Source organism: Aquarana catesbeiana, linkage group LG07, assembly GCF_042186555.1.
Source record: "Aquarana catesbeiana isolate 2022-GZ linkage group LG07, ASM4218655v1, whole genome shotgun sequence".
NCBI lineage: Eukaryota > Metazoa > Chordata > Amphibia > Anura > Ranidae > Aquarana > Aquarana catesbeiana.
In genome coordinates, this window is record NC_133330.1 from 221,462,138 (window position 1) to 221,481,874 (window position 19,737).

The 19,737-nt window shown below is 43.2% G+C and overlaps 1 protein-coding gene across 4 annotated transcripts; it reads left to right on the plus strand.

Annotated features, from left to right (window-relative positions):
* The first annotated feature begins 1,809 nt into the window (after nucleotides 1-1,809).
* Nucleotides 1,810-19,703, plus strand: RWDD3 (RWD domain containing 3). 4 transcript variants are annotated; one of them, XR_012235327.1, is made up of 5 exons: nucleotides 1,810-2,008; nucleotides 12,007-12,470; nucleotides 16,270-16,385; nucleotides 18,202-18,396; nucleotides 19,327-19,703. XR_012235327.1 is itself a non-coding variant. In XM_073593086.1 (4 exons), the coding sequence occupies exons 1-4, from the start codon at nucleotides 1,900-1,902 to the stop codon at nucleotides 19,436-19,438; spliced, it is 801 nt and encodes a 266-aa protein (XP_073449187.1). In that variant the 5' UTR covers nucleotides 1,810-1,899; the 3' UTR covers nucleotides 19,439-19,703. The 4 variants fall into 4 exon arrangements, 2 of the variants coding, with proteins under 2 accessions (XP_073449187.1, XP_073449188.1); XR_012235328.1 differs by having other exon boundaries at nucleotides 18,205-18,396; XM_073593086.1 differs by lacking the exon at nucleotides 18,202-18,396.
* The last annotated feature ends 34 nt before the right edge of the window (nucleotides 19,704-19,737 follow it).

Consider the following 19,737-nt stretch of genomic DNA (forward strand, 5'->3'; position numbering starts at 1 on the left):
AAAATCTACCAGTGCTACACATACGTGTGTTAATCTATACTAATTGAAACATGTTTATGCTTCTAAATGGTGAATGAACATCGACTTGCATTATGTGCCATTATGCACATTTTAAAGAAAAACTGTATTTATATGCTAATTTCTGGTTGTAAGGTCCAGTGTAAATATCAGTGTCGGCTGGTGGTAAATTTTTTTTTGGGGGGGCAGCAGCAAACAGTGCACCCACTGCCACCCCTTATCGGCCGGGTAACCCACACCACCCTCCTCCCCCTCCGATCGGGTCGGTCGGGTCTGGAGCACTTACCCCATCTATGGTGGGCAGTGCTTCACCTGGGCGGCAGGCGGTGGGCATCACGGGAGGCTTTCCGTTTCCCTGCTCTCCTCCGTGGGCATAATGGCGGCTTCTGTCTCCTCCCTTCTCGGCGGCCAATCGGAATGATTCTTCTTTCGGCCAATTGGGAAGCGGGTCTCAGACCCGCTTTCTGATTGGCTGGGAGGAGAATCAGTGTGAATATTAATTCGCTATTGTCACACAACTGGGCTCAGTTTGCAGTGCTCTGTGTTCTGAGCCCATCCTTTTTTGAAGCCTATTAGAGCCTCTGGCTCTAATCACTACTTAAAAAAAACCCACCCCCGCCATTGGAATTCATGCATCTGGAGTCCTGCATGGGGGCTGGATGCATGGATAGGAGAGGCAGCGCCCGTGTGCCCTTAATGGACAGGCCGCCCCTGGTAAATATGAACATTTTTAATATGCTAATGTGCATGAGCCCTGTCTGGGTCCACAGTGAAAATATTGTGCAGGTTGCAAACCATCACCAACACAAATATTGTGGCTGTTTGGGAACACAAAGGACTTGTTTGTTAGGGCAATAGTGTTTGAATTGCTGTGGCCCCAGCAAAATAATTCCCCCTCCTCTCCTGCCATGACACTCGTCAAATAGAAAGTGAGGAGGAATCTTCCCATTGCATCCACAGGTAGCAATAAAAACTCAACAGAGGTTCTAACTCATTTTCACTCTATTCAAAATTAGAAACAAATGTTGTGCCTGGCGATAGGGTATTGTTAACTGTATATTCACCCTCTAAAATCTAGGTTTCTGTTTAGCCATATCCTAGAATTGAAGGGCAGACATGGGAGCTTTCAGGGGCATTGCAGCCCAGCACCCCCTCCCCAATTCCAACGAATTGTGACCTAGAACAACGCTGTTGCAAGAAAATCGCTTTGCAGGAAAGCCTGCTGTCTGATAGGAAAGATAACCATAAATGTATATATGGGCTGCCATGTATATACTACATAATGATGACACTAACCTTCTGTGAGCTGCAGCTCTTAGACCCCATTCACTTGTGCGTATTGCGAGAACGCACATTTTTTGTGTGTTTTCACAAGACATGCATAGGACAGCCCATTTACTTGCCAAAGAAGCTCTTGCACCTTTTCGGGTGTTGCACTTTTCCTGTGCGTCTGTTGCACATTTGCTGGGCATATTTGGGATGCCATTAACAATTAATGGCGCTGCAAGAGCAAGGCGCGTTCTCAGAATGAGCAGATATGAATGCCACCTTAAAATGATTTCAGGGGTTCCCCCAGATCTCAGACTTTTTACTAAGGGTTCCTCCAGGTAAAAATGTTGAGAAAGGCTGATCTAATATTTGTCTGTCATTTGTTTTATTTACATTATTATTCTGGGTGGAAAAAAATGAACATGGAGTTCAGACAAACCCAAATGAATGCATTGATCTTATGGACACACCATCAGCGCCACCTAATGGTTCTCACCGAAACTGCGTGTCTATAGCGGAAAGCTCTGCCACCCAGTGGACAGCGAGCGCCAGTGCAGGGGAAGCTCCATAGAGCAGCGGAAAGGGAAGTGCTGATGGTCCCGGATCGGTGACATGGATGGGGGCTCCGGGCTGTGCATATCAGAGGCGGTGCTGGAGGAGATCTCTGTGCTGTCAGCCATATACTGTGAGCCGGGGGAATTTGAAGTTCTCTCACGTTCAGGTGAACGACATTGTATCAGCTCTGATCTGTCACAGACTAGATAAAGCCATTAATTTCTCATTATTTAATGTATGGATCGCTTTAATCCTTAACCTGGGCTGACAGAGGGAGACAAGCAGTATACATAGATCCGTATACAGAGATCAGTATACATAGATCCGTATACAGAGATGAGTATACAGAGATCCGTATACAGAGATCAGTATACATTTATCAGTATACATAGATCCGTATACAGAGACCAGTATACATAGATCAGTATACAGAGATCAGTATACATTGATCAGTATACATAGATCCGTATACAGAGATCAGTATACATAAATCAGTATACATAGATCAGTATACATAGATCCGTATACAGAGATCAGTATACAGAGATCAGTATACAGAGATCCCTCCACTGCTAATACAATCACATCATGGGGAGGAGATCCGGGATCAGAGGAGCTGGACAGGCTGGGCTGCACATCTGTCCAATGTGTATGTGTATATATATATATATATATATATATATATATATACAGATATATATACAGTACCTCACAAAAGTGAGTACACCCCTCACATTTTTTGTAAATATTTTATTATATCTTTTCATGTGACAACACTGAAGAAATGACACTTTGCTACAATGTAAAGTAGTGAGTGTACAGCTTGTATAACAGTGTAAATTTGCTGTCCCCTCGAAATAACTCAACACACAGCCATTAATGTATAAACTGCTGGCAACAAAAGTGAGTCACCTCTAAGTGAAAATGTCCAAATTGGGCCCAAAGTGTCAATATTTTGTGTGGCCACCATTATTTTCCAGCACTGCCTTAACCCTCTTGGGCATGGAGTTCACCAGAGCTTCACAGGTTGCCACTGGAGTCCTCGTCCACTCCTCTATAACGACATCACGGAGCTGGTGGATGTTAGAGACCTTGCGCTCCTCTACCTTCCGTTGAGGATGCCCCACAGATGCTCAATAAGGTTTAGGTCTGGATACATGTTTGGCCAGTCCATCATTCTTACCCTCAGCTTCTTTAGTAGGCAGTGGTCATCTTGGAGGTATGTTTGGGGCCGTTATCATGTTGGCATACTGCCCTGCGGCCCAGTTCCTGAAGGGAGGAGATCACGCTCTGCTTCAGTGTGTCACAGTACATGTTGGTATTCATGGTTCCCTCAATGAACTGTAGCTCCCCAGTGCCGGCAGCACTCATGCACCCCCAGACCATGATACTCCCACCACCATGCTTGACTGTAGGCAAGACACACTTGTCTTTGTACCCCCCACCTGGTTGCTGCCACACACGCTTGACACTAGCTGAAGAATATACATTTATCTTGGTCTCATCAGACCACAGGACATGGTTCCACAGTAATCCATGTCCTTAGTCTGCTTGTCCTCAGCAAACTGTTTGCAGGCTTTTTTGTGCATCATCTTTAGAAGAGGCTTCTTTCTGTGATGACAGCTATGCAGACTAATTTGATGCAGTGTGGGCCGTATGGTCTGAACACTGACAGGCTGACCCCCACTCCTTCAACCTCTGCAGCAATGCTGGCCACACTCATACGTCTATTTCTCAAAGACAACCTCTGGATATGACTCTGAGCACGCGCACTCAACTTCTTTGGTCGACCATGGCGAGGTCTGTTCTGAGTGGAACCTGTCCTGTTAAACCGCTGTATGGTCTTGGCCACCGTGTTGCAGCTCAGTTTCAGGGTCTTGGCAACCTTCCTATAGCCAAGGCTATCTTTATGTAGAGCAACAATTCTTTTTTTCCGATCCTCAGAGAGTTCTTTGCCATGAGGTGCCATGTTGAACTTCCAGTGACCAGTATGAGAGAGTGAGAGTGATAACACCAAATGTAATCTGTGGGGGATCCTCAAACGGAAGGTAGAGGAGCGCAAGGTCTCCAACATCCACCAGCTCTGTGATGTCCTCATGGAGGAGTGGAAGAGGACTCCAGTGGCAACCTGTGAAGCTCTAGTGAACACTATGCCCAAGAGGGTTAAGGCAGTGCTGGAAAATAATGGTGCCCACACAAAATATTGACACTTTGGACCCAGTTTGGACATTTTCACTTAGGGGTGTACTCACTTTTGTTGCCAGCGGTTTAGACATTAATGGCTGTGTATTGAGTTATTTTGAGGGGACAGCAAATTTACACTGTTATACAAGCTGTACACTCACTACTTTACATTGTAGCAAAGTGTAATTTCTTTAGTTTTGTCACATGAAAAAAAAAAAAACAAGTATTTACATAAATGCAAGGGGTGTACTCACTTTTGTGAGATACTGTAGGCGTGTGTATATACACTCAGTGGTCACTTTTTTAGATACACCTTGCTGGTACCGGGTTGAACCCCCTTTGCCTTCAGAACTGCCTTAAAGTGATTGTAAAGGTTTGTTCTTTTTCTTTTTAAAAATAACAAACATGTCATACTTACCTGCTTTGTGCAAGGGTGTTGCACAGAGCGGCCCCGATCCTCCTTTTCTGGGGTCCCCCTCAATTGCATGGAATCATGTCGGGTTTTCCCTTTTTTAATTCACCTGTGTTGGTTAATCACGTGACCGTTTGTATATACTATGTACGTGTTATTTAGTTTTTTATCAGCCATGACTAAGGACTAACGTATAAAACGCGTCGGCTGTTTAATAGCTTTGTATTTATTATTATTATTATTGTTATTATTATACAGGATTTATATAGCGCCAACAGTTTACGTAGCGCTTTTGAGGGTAGACAGTACAAATACAATACACTTTAATACAGTAGGAATCAGAGGGCCCTGCTCCTTAGAGCATTGTACATGCATTTAATAAAGAAATACTATTTTGGATGTCATCCTGAGTGCCGACCATCCCTTTCCTTTATTCTGGTACATTGGAGGTGTCAGAAGCCTCAAGGTCTGAGGGCAGGGCTTATATGTTGGAAGGTTGCAGTGCCTGAACACCTGTTTTCCTTATTTATTATATTGAGGTTTACCAATTCTTAGATGAGATGGCTGCATAACTTTTTATTTTTAGACTTTCTTTTATTTTCACCTGGTAATCCAGCCAGTAAAGCTGTTGTTTTTCAACAGAACAAGCTTTCCTGTTGTTAGAGGGATAAGACAAACAATTTACCATTACCAGGTGCTTACAATGATCAGATTGTATTTATGCATATAAAACCTTTGTCCCAAAAGGAAAAAAAAATTGCTGTAACTGATTAAAGTGGTTCTAAAGACTCAAGGATTTCTACCTTATTGCATTCTATGCATCAAGGTAAAAAAACCTTCCGGGTGCAGCTTCCCTCCCCAGCTCCCTCTTATACGTACCTGAGCCCCATCTTGATCCAGCAATGTGCATGAGAGCAGCGGCTCTCCCATGTCTCCCTCTCTCTTCACTGGCTCCCACAGCAGCGGTATTGACTCAGCGGGAGTCAATCACTGCCAGTGAGCCAAATAGGGAAGAGCAGGGGGTGGGGTCGAGCCACGCTCTGTGTGTGAATTGACACACAGAGTGTGGCTTGGGAGGGAGCCTGCTGAAGTACCTCCATAGCAAGTGGCCTGCTATTGGGGGCACTTGGCAGGGGGGATGAGCCAGGACTGCTGGCAGTGTATCTAAATCAGCAAAACATCTACCCCCAGAATGAGAATGGTGGGGGCGGTGGAGCAGGTTGCGTGCCCTGTCCGACATTGCATCTAGCGTTACAGGGCACCTAGATAGATGGAACAAAGTCCTATATACAATATCCCTTTAGGAGCTGAATACTGTTAGAAAAATGATGTCTTCTTTAAAGCTGAACTCCAGAAAGAATGGATTTAAAAAAGTTACCTGATGATTGTTATATTAAATCCAGGGGGTCCAAGGAAGCTTCCTATCTAAGATTCTCTCAGCCACAGTCACACCTTTGCCTTCTCTATGTACAATGCAGGGTTAATAGCCTTGTACTGTATGTGAGGCCACTGAGGGACTGCTCATCGACTCGATGGAGAGGAGGAGAGCGCTGGAACAAACCCAAACAGGGGCAGGATAAGCCAGAAGCCTTTTTATCTTCCCCTAGACTTAGAGGAGTTCCGCCTCCCCACCAAAAAATGTAAAGTCAGTAGCTACAAATTCTGCAGCTGTTGACTTTTAATGTCTGGCACTTAATTGTCCAGGGATCCAGCGATGTCGGCACTTCAGCCGATTTTTCAATTGGTTCTCGGGTGCTGCCGTCGCCATTCGTTGTAAGGTAAACTGTCAGTGAAGCCTTGTGGCTTCACAGTGGGCTCCCTACTGTGCATGCGCAAAGCATGCTGCGGTTTCTGAATGGCCCGGCGGCAGGGGAAGCAGGAGGGGGGGGGGCAAACTTCCGAGGAACCTCGCCACAGTGAGGTCTCCCGGAAGTGGGGACGGGTACCTTTCAAAAACCCGAAAGGTGCCAAATGTGGCAGCGGAGGGGGGAGGTAGCAAACAAGCGGAGCTTCCCCCTTTGGGTGGAGCTTCGCTTTAAGGAGCATTTAAAGAATAATTCCAGGCATTGAGGGGATGATGCCCCTGGAAGCTGGAAATAACTGAAGTAAACACTGCTACCGGTTTAAATTTCAACTATGGCACTACCTGTGTGGAATTTGCATGTTCTCCCTGTGCCTGCTTCGGGTACTCCGGTTTCTTCCATGCTCCAAAGACACAGGGGCGTACCTAGAGCATTTGGCACTTGGGGCGAATCCTATATCTGGCACCCCCCCACCCAATTACAAGTACAAGTACATTACACAACCCCCTGCACCCCTTTACATTACACAACCCCCTGCACCTCTGGACCCCTTTACATTACACAACCCCCTGCACCTCTGGACCCCTTTACATTACACAACCCCCTGCACCTCTGGACCCCTTTGCATTACACATCCCCCTGCACCTCTGGACCCCTTTGCACTACACAGCACCCTGCACCTCTGGACCCTTTTACATTACACAGCACCCTGCACCTCTGGACCCCTTTTTACACAGCACCCTGCACCTCTGGACCCCTTTACATAACACAGCACCCTGCACCTCTGGAACCCTTTACATCACACAGCACCCTGCACCTCTGGACCCCTTTTAATTACACAACCCCTGCAGCTCTGGACCCCCTGCATGTTACACAACCCCCCCCCCCCAGCTCTGGACCCCCTGCATGTTGTACAACTCCAACCCCCCCCCCACAGCTTTGGACCCCCTGCATGTTACACAACTCCACACACAGAGTTCTGGACCCCCTGCATGTTACACAACCCCCCCCAACAATTCTGGACCCCTGCATGTTACATAACCCTCCAACAGTTCTGAACCCCCTGCATGTTACACAACCCTCCACAGTTCTGAACCCCCTGCAAGTTATACAACCCCCCCCCCCCACAACTCTGGTCCCCTGCATGTTACACAGCTCTGACCCTTCCTACCTTACTCATGCACAGGGGGAGACACAGCAGCGCTGAACAGATGGCGGGAACTGCTGGAGTTAATTTTTCATATTAACAAGCTAATGATTGGTTGCTAGGACCACCTAGCAATCAATTACCTGCTAGTCAACTTAGAAAGTTAACTCCAGCATTTCCCATCCTCTATTCAGCGCTGCCCCTCTGTCTCTCTCCCTCCCCTGCTGTACAAGAGAGAGAAATAGTGTTTTCCTTCTCCTGCTCTGCTGTGTCAATTCAGCGGTCGGTCCTGCATGTCACCCGTGTAGTGGTACAGTCCGAACCTGTCCCAGGCATCCCCACACCCTGTCACAGCTCGCCTCTCTGGGCTATCGCTGTGCTGCCTGAGCCCGCCCCGCTGTCACTGCTTCACTTACGGGGGCGCCGGCCTGACACCCCCCAGTATGTGGCACCCAGGGCGGACTGCTCCCCAGTTGGTACTCCATTGCAAAGACATGCTGGTAGGTTAATTGTCTCCTGTCTAAATTGATACCAGTATGTTGTATGTATGAATGTGAGTTAGGGACTTTAAAATTGTAAGCTCCTTGAGGGCAGGGATTGATGTGAATAAACAATATATAACGTCATGTGCTGCGTAAATTGTTTGTACTAAATAAGTACCTGTAATAAATAAATGAGTAAGACATAAGGAGGCAATTAATAAATATGAGGATACATAAGAAGAGATGTCACCAGTAAAAATGACAGAGGATTAGGTGAAACCGCGGGCACGGCAGTTTAAAGTGTGACTTGGCTTAACCCGGGATAAATGGAGCGATTTTTTTTTCGGAAAGAAAATCTCTCCACCCCCCATCAAAAAATGTGTTAATGGGGGAATCCCTCACGTTGGAAGAACATAGTAAATACTGCTAGTGGCCATAATAGCTGCTAGCAATATTTGCATGTAAAATCCAACAGGCTAGTTGTACCCACATTGATCGAATAATCAACTTGGGTACAATCAGCCTGCCCATACATGGTTCGGTCCCTGGTGAACCAGCCAAGATTCAAACAGTTTATGGGCAGCTTAAAGTGTATGTAACCCTAAAAAAAATTGGATCCTGTTCCTTTAACCACTTAAGGACCGGAAGGATTTACCCCCTTAATGACCGGGCCATTTTTGTGATAAGGCACTGCGTGCATTGTTGTACCCAAACAAAATGTTGGTGGTATTGGATCACAAAAGTGACAATTATGGAAAAAAAACAATATTTTTACTTTTTGCTATAATAAATACCCCCAAAAATGTTTTTAAAAAACAAATTTCTTCATCAGTTTAGGCCAATATGTATTCTTCTACATATTTTTGGTAAAATAAATTGCAATAAGCGTATATTGATTAGTTTGCACAAAAGTTATAGCGTCTACAAAGTAGGGGATAGATTTATGGCATTTTTATTTATTTCTTTTTTTACTAGTAATGGCGGTGATCTGTGATTTTTTTTTTTTTGCGGGACTGCGACATCGCAGCTGACAGATCGGACACTTTTGACACATTTTTGGGACCATTGACATTTATACAGCGATCAGTGCTATAAAAATGCACTGATTACTGTGTAAATGTCACTGGCAGGGAAGGGGTTAACACTAGGGGGCGATCAAGGAGTTAAATGTGTTCCTTAGGTGTGTTTTGAACTGTGAGGGGATAGGAATGAACAGAGGAGGAGCCAGATTGCTGTTCCTACTTAATAGGAACAGTGATCTGTCTCTTCTCTCCTGACAGAATGGGGATTTATGTGTATACACACACAAATCCCCGTCCTGGCTCTTGTGCCTGCGATTGTGGATAGCTGGCGACGATCGAGCCTGCTGGCCACGTGTATCTGGTCCCCCGCAGGTGGTGCGCACGCCTACTATGGCTCTTAAAGAAGCTGACTTACAGGAATGCCGTTTCACTCCCCTTCTCCCCGGCTGACATCTCGTCTCTCTCCTCCTCTCCTCCTGACTAACGTCAGCTGGGGATTCTTGGCCCCTCCCGCTCTAGCTGTCAGATCGGGTGAGGGGGCAGCGAGGAGTCATGTGAGCGCCAAGCAGTAGTAATGGGCATCTTTTCACAAAGAACATACAGTCAGGTCCATAAATATTGGGACATCGACACAATTCTAATCTTTTTGGCTCTATATACCACCACAATGGATTTGAAATGAACAAGATGTGCTTTAACTGCAGACTTTTAGCTTTAATTTGAGGGTATTTACATCCAAATCAGGTGAACGGTGTAGTAATTACAACAGTTTGTATATGTGCCTGCCACTTTTTTAAGGGACCAAAAGTAATGGGACAGATTAACAATCATCCATCAAACTTTCACTTTTTAATACTTGGTGGCAAATCCTTTACAGTCAATTACAGCCTGAAGTCTGGAACGCATAGACATCACCAGACACTGGGTTTCATCCCAGGTGATGCTCTGCCAGGCCTCTACTGAAACTGTCTTCAGTTCCTGCTTGTTCTTGGGGCATTTTCCCTTCAGTTTTGTCTTCAGCAAGTGAAATGCATGCTAAATCGGAGCTCTTCCTTACCTTAAAAAACTCTTTGGTTGCTTTCGCAGTATGCTTCGAGTCATTGTCCATTCGCACTGTGAAGCGCTGTCCAATGAGTTCTGAAGCATTTTGCTGAATATGAGCAGATAATATTGCCCGAAACACTTCAGAATTCATCCTGCTGCTTTTGTCAGCAGTCACATCATCAATAAATACAAGAGAACCAGTTTCATTGGCAGCCATACATGCCCACACCATGACACTACCACCACCGTGCTTCACTGATGAGGTGGTATGCTTTGGATCATGAGCAGTTCCTTTCCTTCTCCATACTCTTCTCTTCCCATCACTCTGGTACAAGTTGATCTTGGTCTCATCTGTCCTGTTTTTGAGGCTCACCAATGGTTTACATCTTGTGGTGAACCCTCTGTATTCACTCTGGTGAAGTCTTCTCTTGATTGTTGACTTTGACACACATACACTTACCTTCTGGAGAGTGTTTTTTGATCTGGCCAACTGTTGTGAAGGGTGTTTTCTTCACCAGAAAAAGAATTCTTCGGTCATCCACCACAGTTGTTTTCCGTGGTCTTCTGGGTCTTTTGGTGTTGCTGACCTCACCGATGCGTTCTTTCTTAAGGATGTTCCAAACAGTTGATTTGGCCACACCTAATGTTTTTGCTATCTCTCTGATGGGTTTGTTTTGTTTTTTCAGCCTAATGGTGGCTTGCTATACTGATAGTGACAGCTCTTTGGATCTCATATTGAGTGTTGACAGCAACAGATTCCAAATGCAAATAGCACACTTGAAATGAACTCTGAACCTTTTATCTACTCCTTGTAAATGGGATAATGAGGGAATAACGCACACCTGGCCATGGAACAGCTGAGCAGCCAATTGTCCCATTACTTTTGGTCCCTTAAAAAGTGGGAGGCACATATACAAACAGTTGTAATTCCTACACCGTTCATCTGATTTGGATCTAAATACCCTCAGATTAAAGCTGAAAGTCTGCAGTTAAAGCACATCTTGTTTGTTTCATTTCAAATCCATTGTAGTGGTGTATAGAGCCAAAAAGATTAGAATTGTGTCAATGTCCCAATATTTATGGACCTGACTGTACACTGCAGCATAGGACGCTTTCTAACAGAGGAGATTGTGTGTAGTTTACAAAGTGGCACAACCACTTTAAAGAGGAGTTCCAGGCCCCCACGAAAAAAATGAAAAGTCAGCAGCTACAAATACTGCTGACTTTTAATATTAGGACTCTTGCCTGTCCAGGGTTTCTGCGATATCGGCACCCCAGCCGATCTTTAAATCGGCTCTCGTAGTAAAGGAACCCGGCCATGAAGCCTTCACTGCGGGCTCCCTACTGCGCATGTGCAAAGCGTGCTGCGCAGGGAGAAGGGGGGCCGAACTTCTGAGGGACAGCACCGTGGCACCGTCTCCCGGAATTGGGGACAGGTACCTGACAAAAACAGGTACCTGTTCCCCCCTCCCTCCTGAAAGGTGCCAAATGTGGCACGGGGGGGGGGGGGGGTAGTCAATTAAGTGGAGGTTCCACTTTTGGGTGGTACTCTGCTTTAAGTTAAAAAATGATAGGCTTCCCTGAAGATGTCTCTTTTATGGAGCACTTGAACCCTTCCGTATTAGCACAGAGTCTGATAGCATGAAGCCGAGTGTTATACAGTAAGGGTGCAGGACTGGAAAAGTCCTGACAGCAATATAAAATTGTTTTAGGATTAAGTGTCAACTATCATTTTTCGGGGGATCCTTGGCTCCCTGGTTTCTAGAATTTGTCAGTCTTTATCATAAACCATACACATTTTAAAGAATGAGTTAAAGCACAGCGCTATGTATTATATCCATTTGGTAACATAAAAAGACACTACTTCCCCACTGTGCCTGAACATAAAAATCATTTTCTTCTATTTTGATGGTAGAGTTCCTGGAACTTTGAACTGTCCATTAACATTTGATTCTTGAAGTCCTTAGCAGAAGACGAATGACTTGAAGAGCTATTGGAAAATGTAATTTTCCTCTGATTTATTGCTGTCGGGATATCACATTGTGGTTGATTGAGTTTCTATGTTTTGCAGAGAGTGGAATAACAGTAATGATTCAGACAAGCGTGCAGCAGCTAACAGAATCAGAAATTCGTCTACGACTCATATTTGATCTGCCAGTTACATATCCATCCACCCTACCAAGCTCGGAAGAACTTACCAGGGTGCAGTGTAAGGAGCTCAGAGACAAATTACTTGGCCAAGCCGGCCAGCATCTCTCAGAACCGATGATACATGACTTGGTCCTGTGGGTGCAGCAGAATCTTAACGCTCTAATTGGGGATTCCATTTCGGATGAAAACCACCCTCTGTCAGCAGGCACCGTGACTGACGAGGGCACCTGGACAATGCTTTTACATTTAGATCACATGAGAGCAAAGGACAGATATATCAGGACAGTAGAAAAATGGACTTCTGATTTAAACTTGACTGGAAAACTGATGTTCATGGGCAAAATAATTCTAATTCTTTTGCAAGGAGACAGGAGTAGTATTCGGGTGAGTAGTGAAGCTCCTTTTCTCCATTACCCAGGGCTTAACACAAAGCAGAAAAACTCAGAACTTACTAAAGTAAACCTGTCACAAATCTGAGCAGTTCAGAATTGGAAACTGTGATGAAAAAACAGTGAAATTAATATGTGCCGGAATATGTAGAAGAAAACAGTTACATATTCGGAACCAGTAGTAAAAGTACTTTAAAAAAAGGCCTCAATCACATACGTAGCTCCAGGCACTGTGGAGGAATTTATCTTTAAAATTCACAACAGGGGCACTGTTATTTTCCCGTTATTTTCAATGGCAGCAGAAACTTGGCAGCCTGCCAGCCTTCTAGGTGATTGTAAGCTGTGAGGACTGAAACTTGACTTTAGAGTTTCGGTTGTGATTTTTGAGTATTAGTTACTTCAGAGTACAAGTAGCTACAGAGGTCAGTAATGGCTTTATTTTAAAGCTCTTTTACTGCTTATTAAAGGAGTTGTAAAGTCTAAATGTTTTTTACTATAATGCATTCCTTGCATTAAGGTAAAAAATGTTTGGGTGTCAGCATCACCCCCTCACCCCCTCCTTTACTTACCTCAGATCTCATTCGAACCAGCGCCGTGCATGTCTGCAGCTCTTCTCTCCCCTCACTTCCAGGTCTTGCTGGCTTTGCTGGGGCACCGGAAGCCATTGGTTCCCAGTGCTGTCAATCAAAGCCAGTGACAAGGAAGCGGGGGCGGAGCCGAGTCCCGCTGTCTGTGTCAATGGACGCAGCAGAGGGACCCGGGTGCGAGCATGCACGAGTGCCCCCATGGGAAGCGGCTTCCCACGGGGGCACTGGTCAGAGAGAAGGGGCCAGGATCGCTAGCCGGGGACCGTAAAAGAGGAGGTTCCCGTCCGCTCTGTGTAATTCCTTTGCACAGAGTAGTTAAGCATAGACAAGTTTTGTTATTTTTTTATTTATTTTTATTTACCTTTACAACCCCTTTAATAAAACAATAAAGCAGTAGTAAACCGCTGGGTGTTTTTTTTTTTTCTAACCTGAAAGGTAATGTCATACTAGCACATTATGTTAAACTTACCTGTAAACTACGCCTTCCAGCGACAAGCTGTCATCGCTGCAGGTGCTTCCATCTTCACCCGGTGTTCCTTCCAGGTCCACGGATTCCAGCTGTGTGATTGACCGGAGCCACTAGGATGTCACTCCCGCGCATGCGGACAGAAGGGGCGGTTTACAGCACAGGAATCTGAAGGAATGGTTTGGTTGGCCGTTCCTTTAGAACGCTTATGTCGGTAATGTCATTGGCTGCATGCACAGCAAATATATCCTAAACAGTGCAGGTTTAGGAGATATTTACAGTCCCTATAGTTAAGCTTTATTATAGGCTTACCTATAGGTAAAAGTCAGAGATGAGAGTTTACTGCCACTTTAAAACAGTATTAAACCCAAAAGCAAACATTTATTATATTGCAGCTTACCAATTCTTAGATGCAATGGCTGCATTCATTTTCTTTTTTTAGGCTTTCTTTCTTCTATTTTCATCTGGTGATCCAGTCAGCAAGTCTGTTGTTTTTCAGAAGCAACTCTCCAGCTTAATGTATCAGTTGGCATGGATGAGACAAATCATTTAACACTAGCATGGGTGTTTATGATCAGCTTTTATTTATTTATGTAAAACCTTAATCCTGAAAGGAAAAATACTTGTTGCTGTAACTGATTACAAAGTGTGAGCTTCAATTTTTTTGTGTATTTAAATCTGCTTTTACATTTAACTTTACCCTCCCCCAGACATTATTCACAGAGGGCTTTTTAAGTGATGCCTTTTGGACAATTTTGGGTATCAAAGTTTGTTGCCCTTTCATGGATGTGCGCAATTTTAAGGCTTGACATGTTAGGTATCTACCCAAAAATTGTGTTTGATAAACATGTGCGCTAATATCATGTGACATAATTGCAACTACAAGCATTTTATTCTACAGGGTCTTTGCTTTCAGGGTGGTTTAACTAATCTTCAGGCCTAAAATGTGCATTTTAATTTGTGCAAAAATGGCTCTGGTAGACAAGTTATTAAAGGAAGGACCAATAGGGTGGTTTAGGAGTTAAGTGGGACCATGGGCAACTGTATCAGGAGAAACTAAGATTTGCATAAAAATTCAGCTACCTATTAGAGCTGCACGATTCTGGCCAAAATGAGAATCACGATTTTTTTTCCTTAGAATAAAAAGATCACGATTCTCTCACGATTCTCGCGTTGTAAAATCTTTCACTAACTTTACTGGTTAGCTTTTTTTTTTTTTTAATTCATTAAAGTAATTTTTTCCATAACAATTGTATTTGAAAGACCGCTGCGCAAATACAGTGTGACATAAAATATTGCAACAACCACCATTTTATTCTCTAGGGTGTCTACTAAAAAAATATATATAATGTTTGGGGGTTCTAAGTAATTTTCTAGCAAAAAAAAATGACTTTAACTTGAAACCAACAAATGTCAGAAAAAGGTTTAGTGTTTAAGTGGTTAAACTTTTTTCACTTAGGCCCCTTTCACACTGTCGGACCATTCAGGTCTGCCTGTCAGTTTTGTCGGCGGACCTGAACGGGCACTCTATGCTAGTCTATGGACCGACGGATGTCAGCGGTGACATGTCCGCTGACATCCGGCCCGATCCGATCTGCTAAAATCAGACGGATGGCCCTACCTTCGCATCCGTCCCTGGCGGATCGGATGAGATCTGATGAAAACGGACATGCTGTCCGTTTTTCATCCGATCTCTCCATAGTAACTAGTGGCGCTCGACAAGCTCCTCCCCGCTCAGTGAGCAGAGAGGGACCTGTCATCCGCCGGCTCAGCGGAGATCAACGGAGAGATCTCCCGCTGAGCTGGCGGACTGAGGCGGGCTCTGAAGCAGTGGATCCGCCTCGTGAGAATGATGCCTTACACACAAAGTCTATTCCATTGACCAATTATTACAATGTTTACACTGATAAAGAATGTTTTGATTCTTGGCAGACTGCCCAGTTTTTCTCTAACTTTCTTTTGAAGGGAGTGGCTTCAGAAGAGCAGAGACAATTCTTTGCATAGAAAGAATCGGGAAACACTTTAGTCAAACTCGCGATAACAATTCTTGACGATTAATCGTGCAGCTCTACTACCTATATATCTGAAACTACAGGTTTTTTTTTTTTGCTACCTGGTTTTCCCCAATAAAAAAAACCTATACTACGATTTGTCCTCCTAATATCATATTGTATTGCCCATTTTAAAAGAGACTGCTTAAAAAGACTCTGATGAGCTTAACCTGTTGCCAACCGCGTAACACATATGTGTGGCAGCAAAAGGGTGGGTTTTAAATCCCACATGCTATGCCTTAGCTTCACTGGGTGGCCGCTGTTTCTGTTTTGAAAGCGCTCTCATTGCGTCCTCCTAGCACAAAGATCAAGCTATCAAAGGCAGCTCATGGTCTTCATTAACGATTGGTACTCGATTGTCACATGATTGTCTGGGCAGGAAGCAGTTAATGATGAATGACTTGTTTTGTTGTTTGGGGACTTCATCGGTGAGATATTTTCAGAAGAGTTTTCATTTTGGACAAACTAATGTTTTTTTTTTTTTTTAAAGCACCCAATTTTAAAGCGGACCTTGTACTAAATGGCAAGGTTTGCTTATTACATCAAGCCTCCCTCAACCATGTATTGTATGTATATAAAATAATACACCCGTGGAAAAAAAAGTTAGAACCATACATATCTAGATTGTACTCTCTTAAAATAGCATGTTCATTTTACAATTTCTTTTTGTGTTTGGTGTCTGTCCTACAGGAATATTTGGTCCTCCAGAAAAGCTGCAAGGTAGATGTGGACTCCAGTGGGAAGAAATGTAAAGAGAAAATGATCAGTGTTTTATGTGACTTTAAATTACCACAAGTGCGGAAGAGGTAATTTGCCCTACTGATAAACAGCATTTTATTCTTTTAAAGGGACTATAAATCTTAAATTCAAATTTATCTTAAGGTGCTATGAGCAGCACAGAAAGATGGATGTTTTTAATAACGAATTCCAATGAGCATTGTGCACAACCAATTGGTATCCATTATATGAAGAGGTTCAAAGTTATGCCCTAAGCTGTCCAGAACAGGTAGTTATGGAAATCTTTCCAAAGGGGTCACAGACAGCAATAAATACCCATTCTAACTTTTCTCCCACTTGATTTGGTGTTAGCCCCACCAGCAGCCTTTGTCTTAAGCTGGCTGGTTCAGTAGGGGCCGGCCGAGCTTTGATCTATCTATGGGCAGTCTTGAGAGATCGACTCTCACTGATCATTGTATTCTGACAGCAGGGAACTCTCACCACTATCAAAATACAGTCGCTTCACTTGAGAGATTGGAGCAAATTGAATCATTTTTTTTTCATATAATCTGCTGGTTGAACAAAAAAAAAAAAAAATGCATCGTCTATGGCCTGACTTATGGAAGTACCTCACTGACCATTGGAAAGGTGAATGGAAGTTACCATCATATCCTACACATCCCTGGAATGGGCTCTAAAGTAATGGGTGCTGAAGCTACCACCGGCTGGAGACTGGAACATTCACAGTAGACTGTAAATATTTGCCAGCACAATCAGATCTTCAGGAAAAGTCTGAACATTTTTTTTTTTTTATTGAAGAGAGATCACATCACAAACAAGAAAGTGCAACGTTTGTGCACATGCCTAGTAAAGGGGTCCTTTGCGGCTCCACAATGTTGCACTTTTTTGTTTGTGATCTCTCTCCAATAAAAAAAAACGTTTTCTGAAGATCCATGTTGTGCTGGCAAATATTTACACTGTATCATACAATGAAGTCTACACCAATCTACATTGTATCAAATACCTTGTGCAAGCAGATGACAGCCTAATGACATGACCTAAGCTGGCCATTCATGGATCAAAATTTGGCCGGTCTAGTAGGGACTGGCCACATTTCGATCCACATGTGGGCACTGTGGTTGAACAGGAGTCGATCTACTGATGTGTGTCAACCAGCCTGTCAGTATATTTTTACTTGATGGGAGGTCTAAGAAACCACTGTCAGGTTTTTATTGTTGTCTTTGTCCTCAGTTGAGAGGTTTAACTGGACAGGATGTGGAGAAAATCAGAGGGATACAGAGTGTAATAAAAAAAAACCTCAGGCTAGAAAGATTATCTTTACTGTTGTGTTCCTGTTGGAGTAATTCTCCTCACTTCTTGTTCTGCCTGACAGACATCAAAAAGATACAGTAAGGAGAACGTTTTCAGACAGAGACATGTCTGCAGGTTCCAACCTTCTCTTTTAGCATGCCAGTAGGCTCTGACCATCTCCTGTTGCATGTCTGTCAGTCTCTAACATCTTTCTGTAGTACATTCATTTTTGTATTATATTCTGATAATAACATATTTTAAATGATAAAATATTATATATATATTTTTTGTATTATTGTTCATCATTGGTAATTCAGTATTATGTGTATATTCAATGACTATTGTGTTTGCTGGGGGTTGCACTTGAGGCTCCCTATATCGGGAAAATTGATTGCCACCATTTCCTCCCCATTTTATCAGTAACAGTGATTTTACGTCTGTGTCTCTATTGAAAAGATTTTCCTCAAGGCAGAAAAGAGCAGAGGGCGTCTCAATCTGAGTGTAGACCGTGCAAACCAGCAAACAGTATAAATATAATAATGCACTCACATGTAGTAGAGGAAGAGTCAGCATGTCATCTCTGGGTGGCTACAGCAGCGCTGTAGTCTTTCCCTTTATTTCAGAAGATTTCCTCACTTACCATCCCAGTGACACAACAGTGAAGTAAGGAAAATATTCCCAATGGGGCTGCAGGAAATAATAATAAAATCTAACAGAGGACCTAATCTCAGTGGTTGTCATCCTATGAGGTATAGAGGACTTCAGCTGTGGCCCCTGACATCAACAAAGGTCAGTACAGAATATTTTAGTATACAGTATGTATTGCTAGAATGGAATGTCAGAAACTGCAAATCTACTAGAGGAAATTATGGTAAAAAAATGTAGACTGGTTACAGATTTTGTTGGAAATTGGAGACATGCTGCAAGTGACAGTGAGAGTCTGGTGACATGTTACATGAGGCAAGTAGAGATCACTACTACTACCCCTTTAAAAATCAAGGCTCTCACTCCCATTACAGACTGCTCGGGTCCATGGGCTGCACAAGTACCAAAGGGCCACAGGTTTGGCATCAAGGTCAAGGACAAAACTCATATCCACTCTATTTTAAAAAAATAGTTCTGCCTTGAGTAACATTATGATTAACGAATAGTTGACAGCCATTTTAGTGGACTCTCGTGATAAGTTCCTAGGGACTTGGCACCCCTGGATTGATCATGCCCATCCATATAGATCTGACCACCTTCTTTTACATATCTGATCCTAAGTTTGAGATCCCCCCCCCCCCTTTTTTTTTTTTGCTCTTTTCTGATTCTTCTTTTCCCTTTTTTTTTCTTAATGTCTGATTTATCGGTAAAGGTATCAGCCAGTTTAGGCTGCCAATTTAATAGCATTAGTCTCTACCTTCTCTGCTGGAGACGCTCTGCTGCTATATACACCTGAATCTTGATTTGACCACCTTGTGTTTTTAGCATTGAATCCTACATGACAGCCTTTCATTTCTTAGTTTGTCCTCTAAATGTGTTTGTATATATATTTTGTTGTACCATCTTTGATTATGTCCTTACTATTTTATTTAGTGGATGTGTATGTTCTCTAGTTAAAATGGCCTCTGTTGGCTTTTTAGTATGTACAGTTTGCTTACTGTCAATAAAGCTTTTGTAAAAGAAAAATAGTTCTGCCTGAAGTTTATCTTAAATGTGCATTTCCTCTCATTACAGACTTTCTACCTTTGAAGTAAAGGTATATCCATCGGTTAGTGAATTGGAAAGAGAATTTGAAGCAACTGGACTGTCATCTGTTTTCACAGACTATGTGCAAGGTATTTTATGAAGACTTGAAAAACGGGTCTGAACAGGCAGGAAACATCCATATCAAAATGTTGGCACAGCTACATAGATTTCTAGGAAGACGTATTATTGGAGTGATTTTCCTCGCTTCTGTTGATATTTCACTTGGAAACTTATTCAGATTTGTAAATTCATGGCAGAAGTTTAACTATACATGACAGGATATAATTTGTTGTCTGTACCATACATGTTCTCATATTTTTCCAGATTTGTCATCTTTTATTAAAGTTACGCTTGGTTACATGAAATGCTTTATTCTAGAAATTTACATATCATCTACAG

Excerpts from the sequence above, each read along its gene's own strand:
- RWDD3 (XM_073593086.1), top strand. The coding sequence starts at position 1,900 with ATGGATGGGGGCTCCGGGCTGTGCATATCAGAGGCGGTGCTGGAGGAG. Across the intron at positions 2,009-12,006 it reads TGAAGTTCTCTCACGTTCAG|AGAGTGGAATAACAGTAATG; the intron begins GTGAACGACATT and ends TATGTTTTGCAG. Across the intron at positions 12,471-16,269 it reads GAGACAGGAGTAGTATTCGG|GAATATTTGGTCCTCCAGAA; the intron begins GTGAGTAGTGAA and ends TCTGTCCTACAG.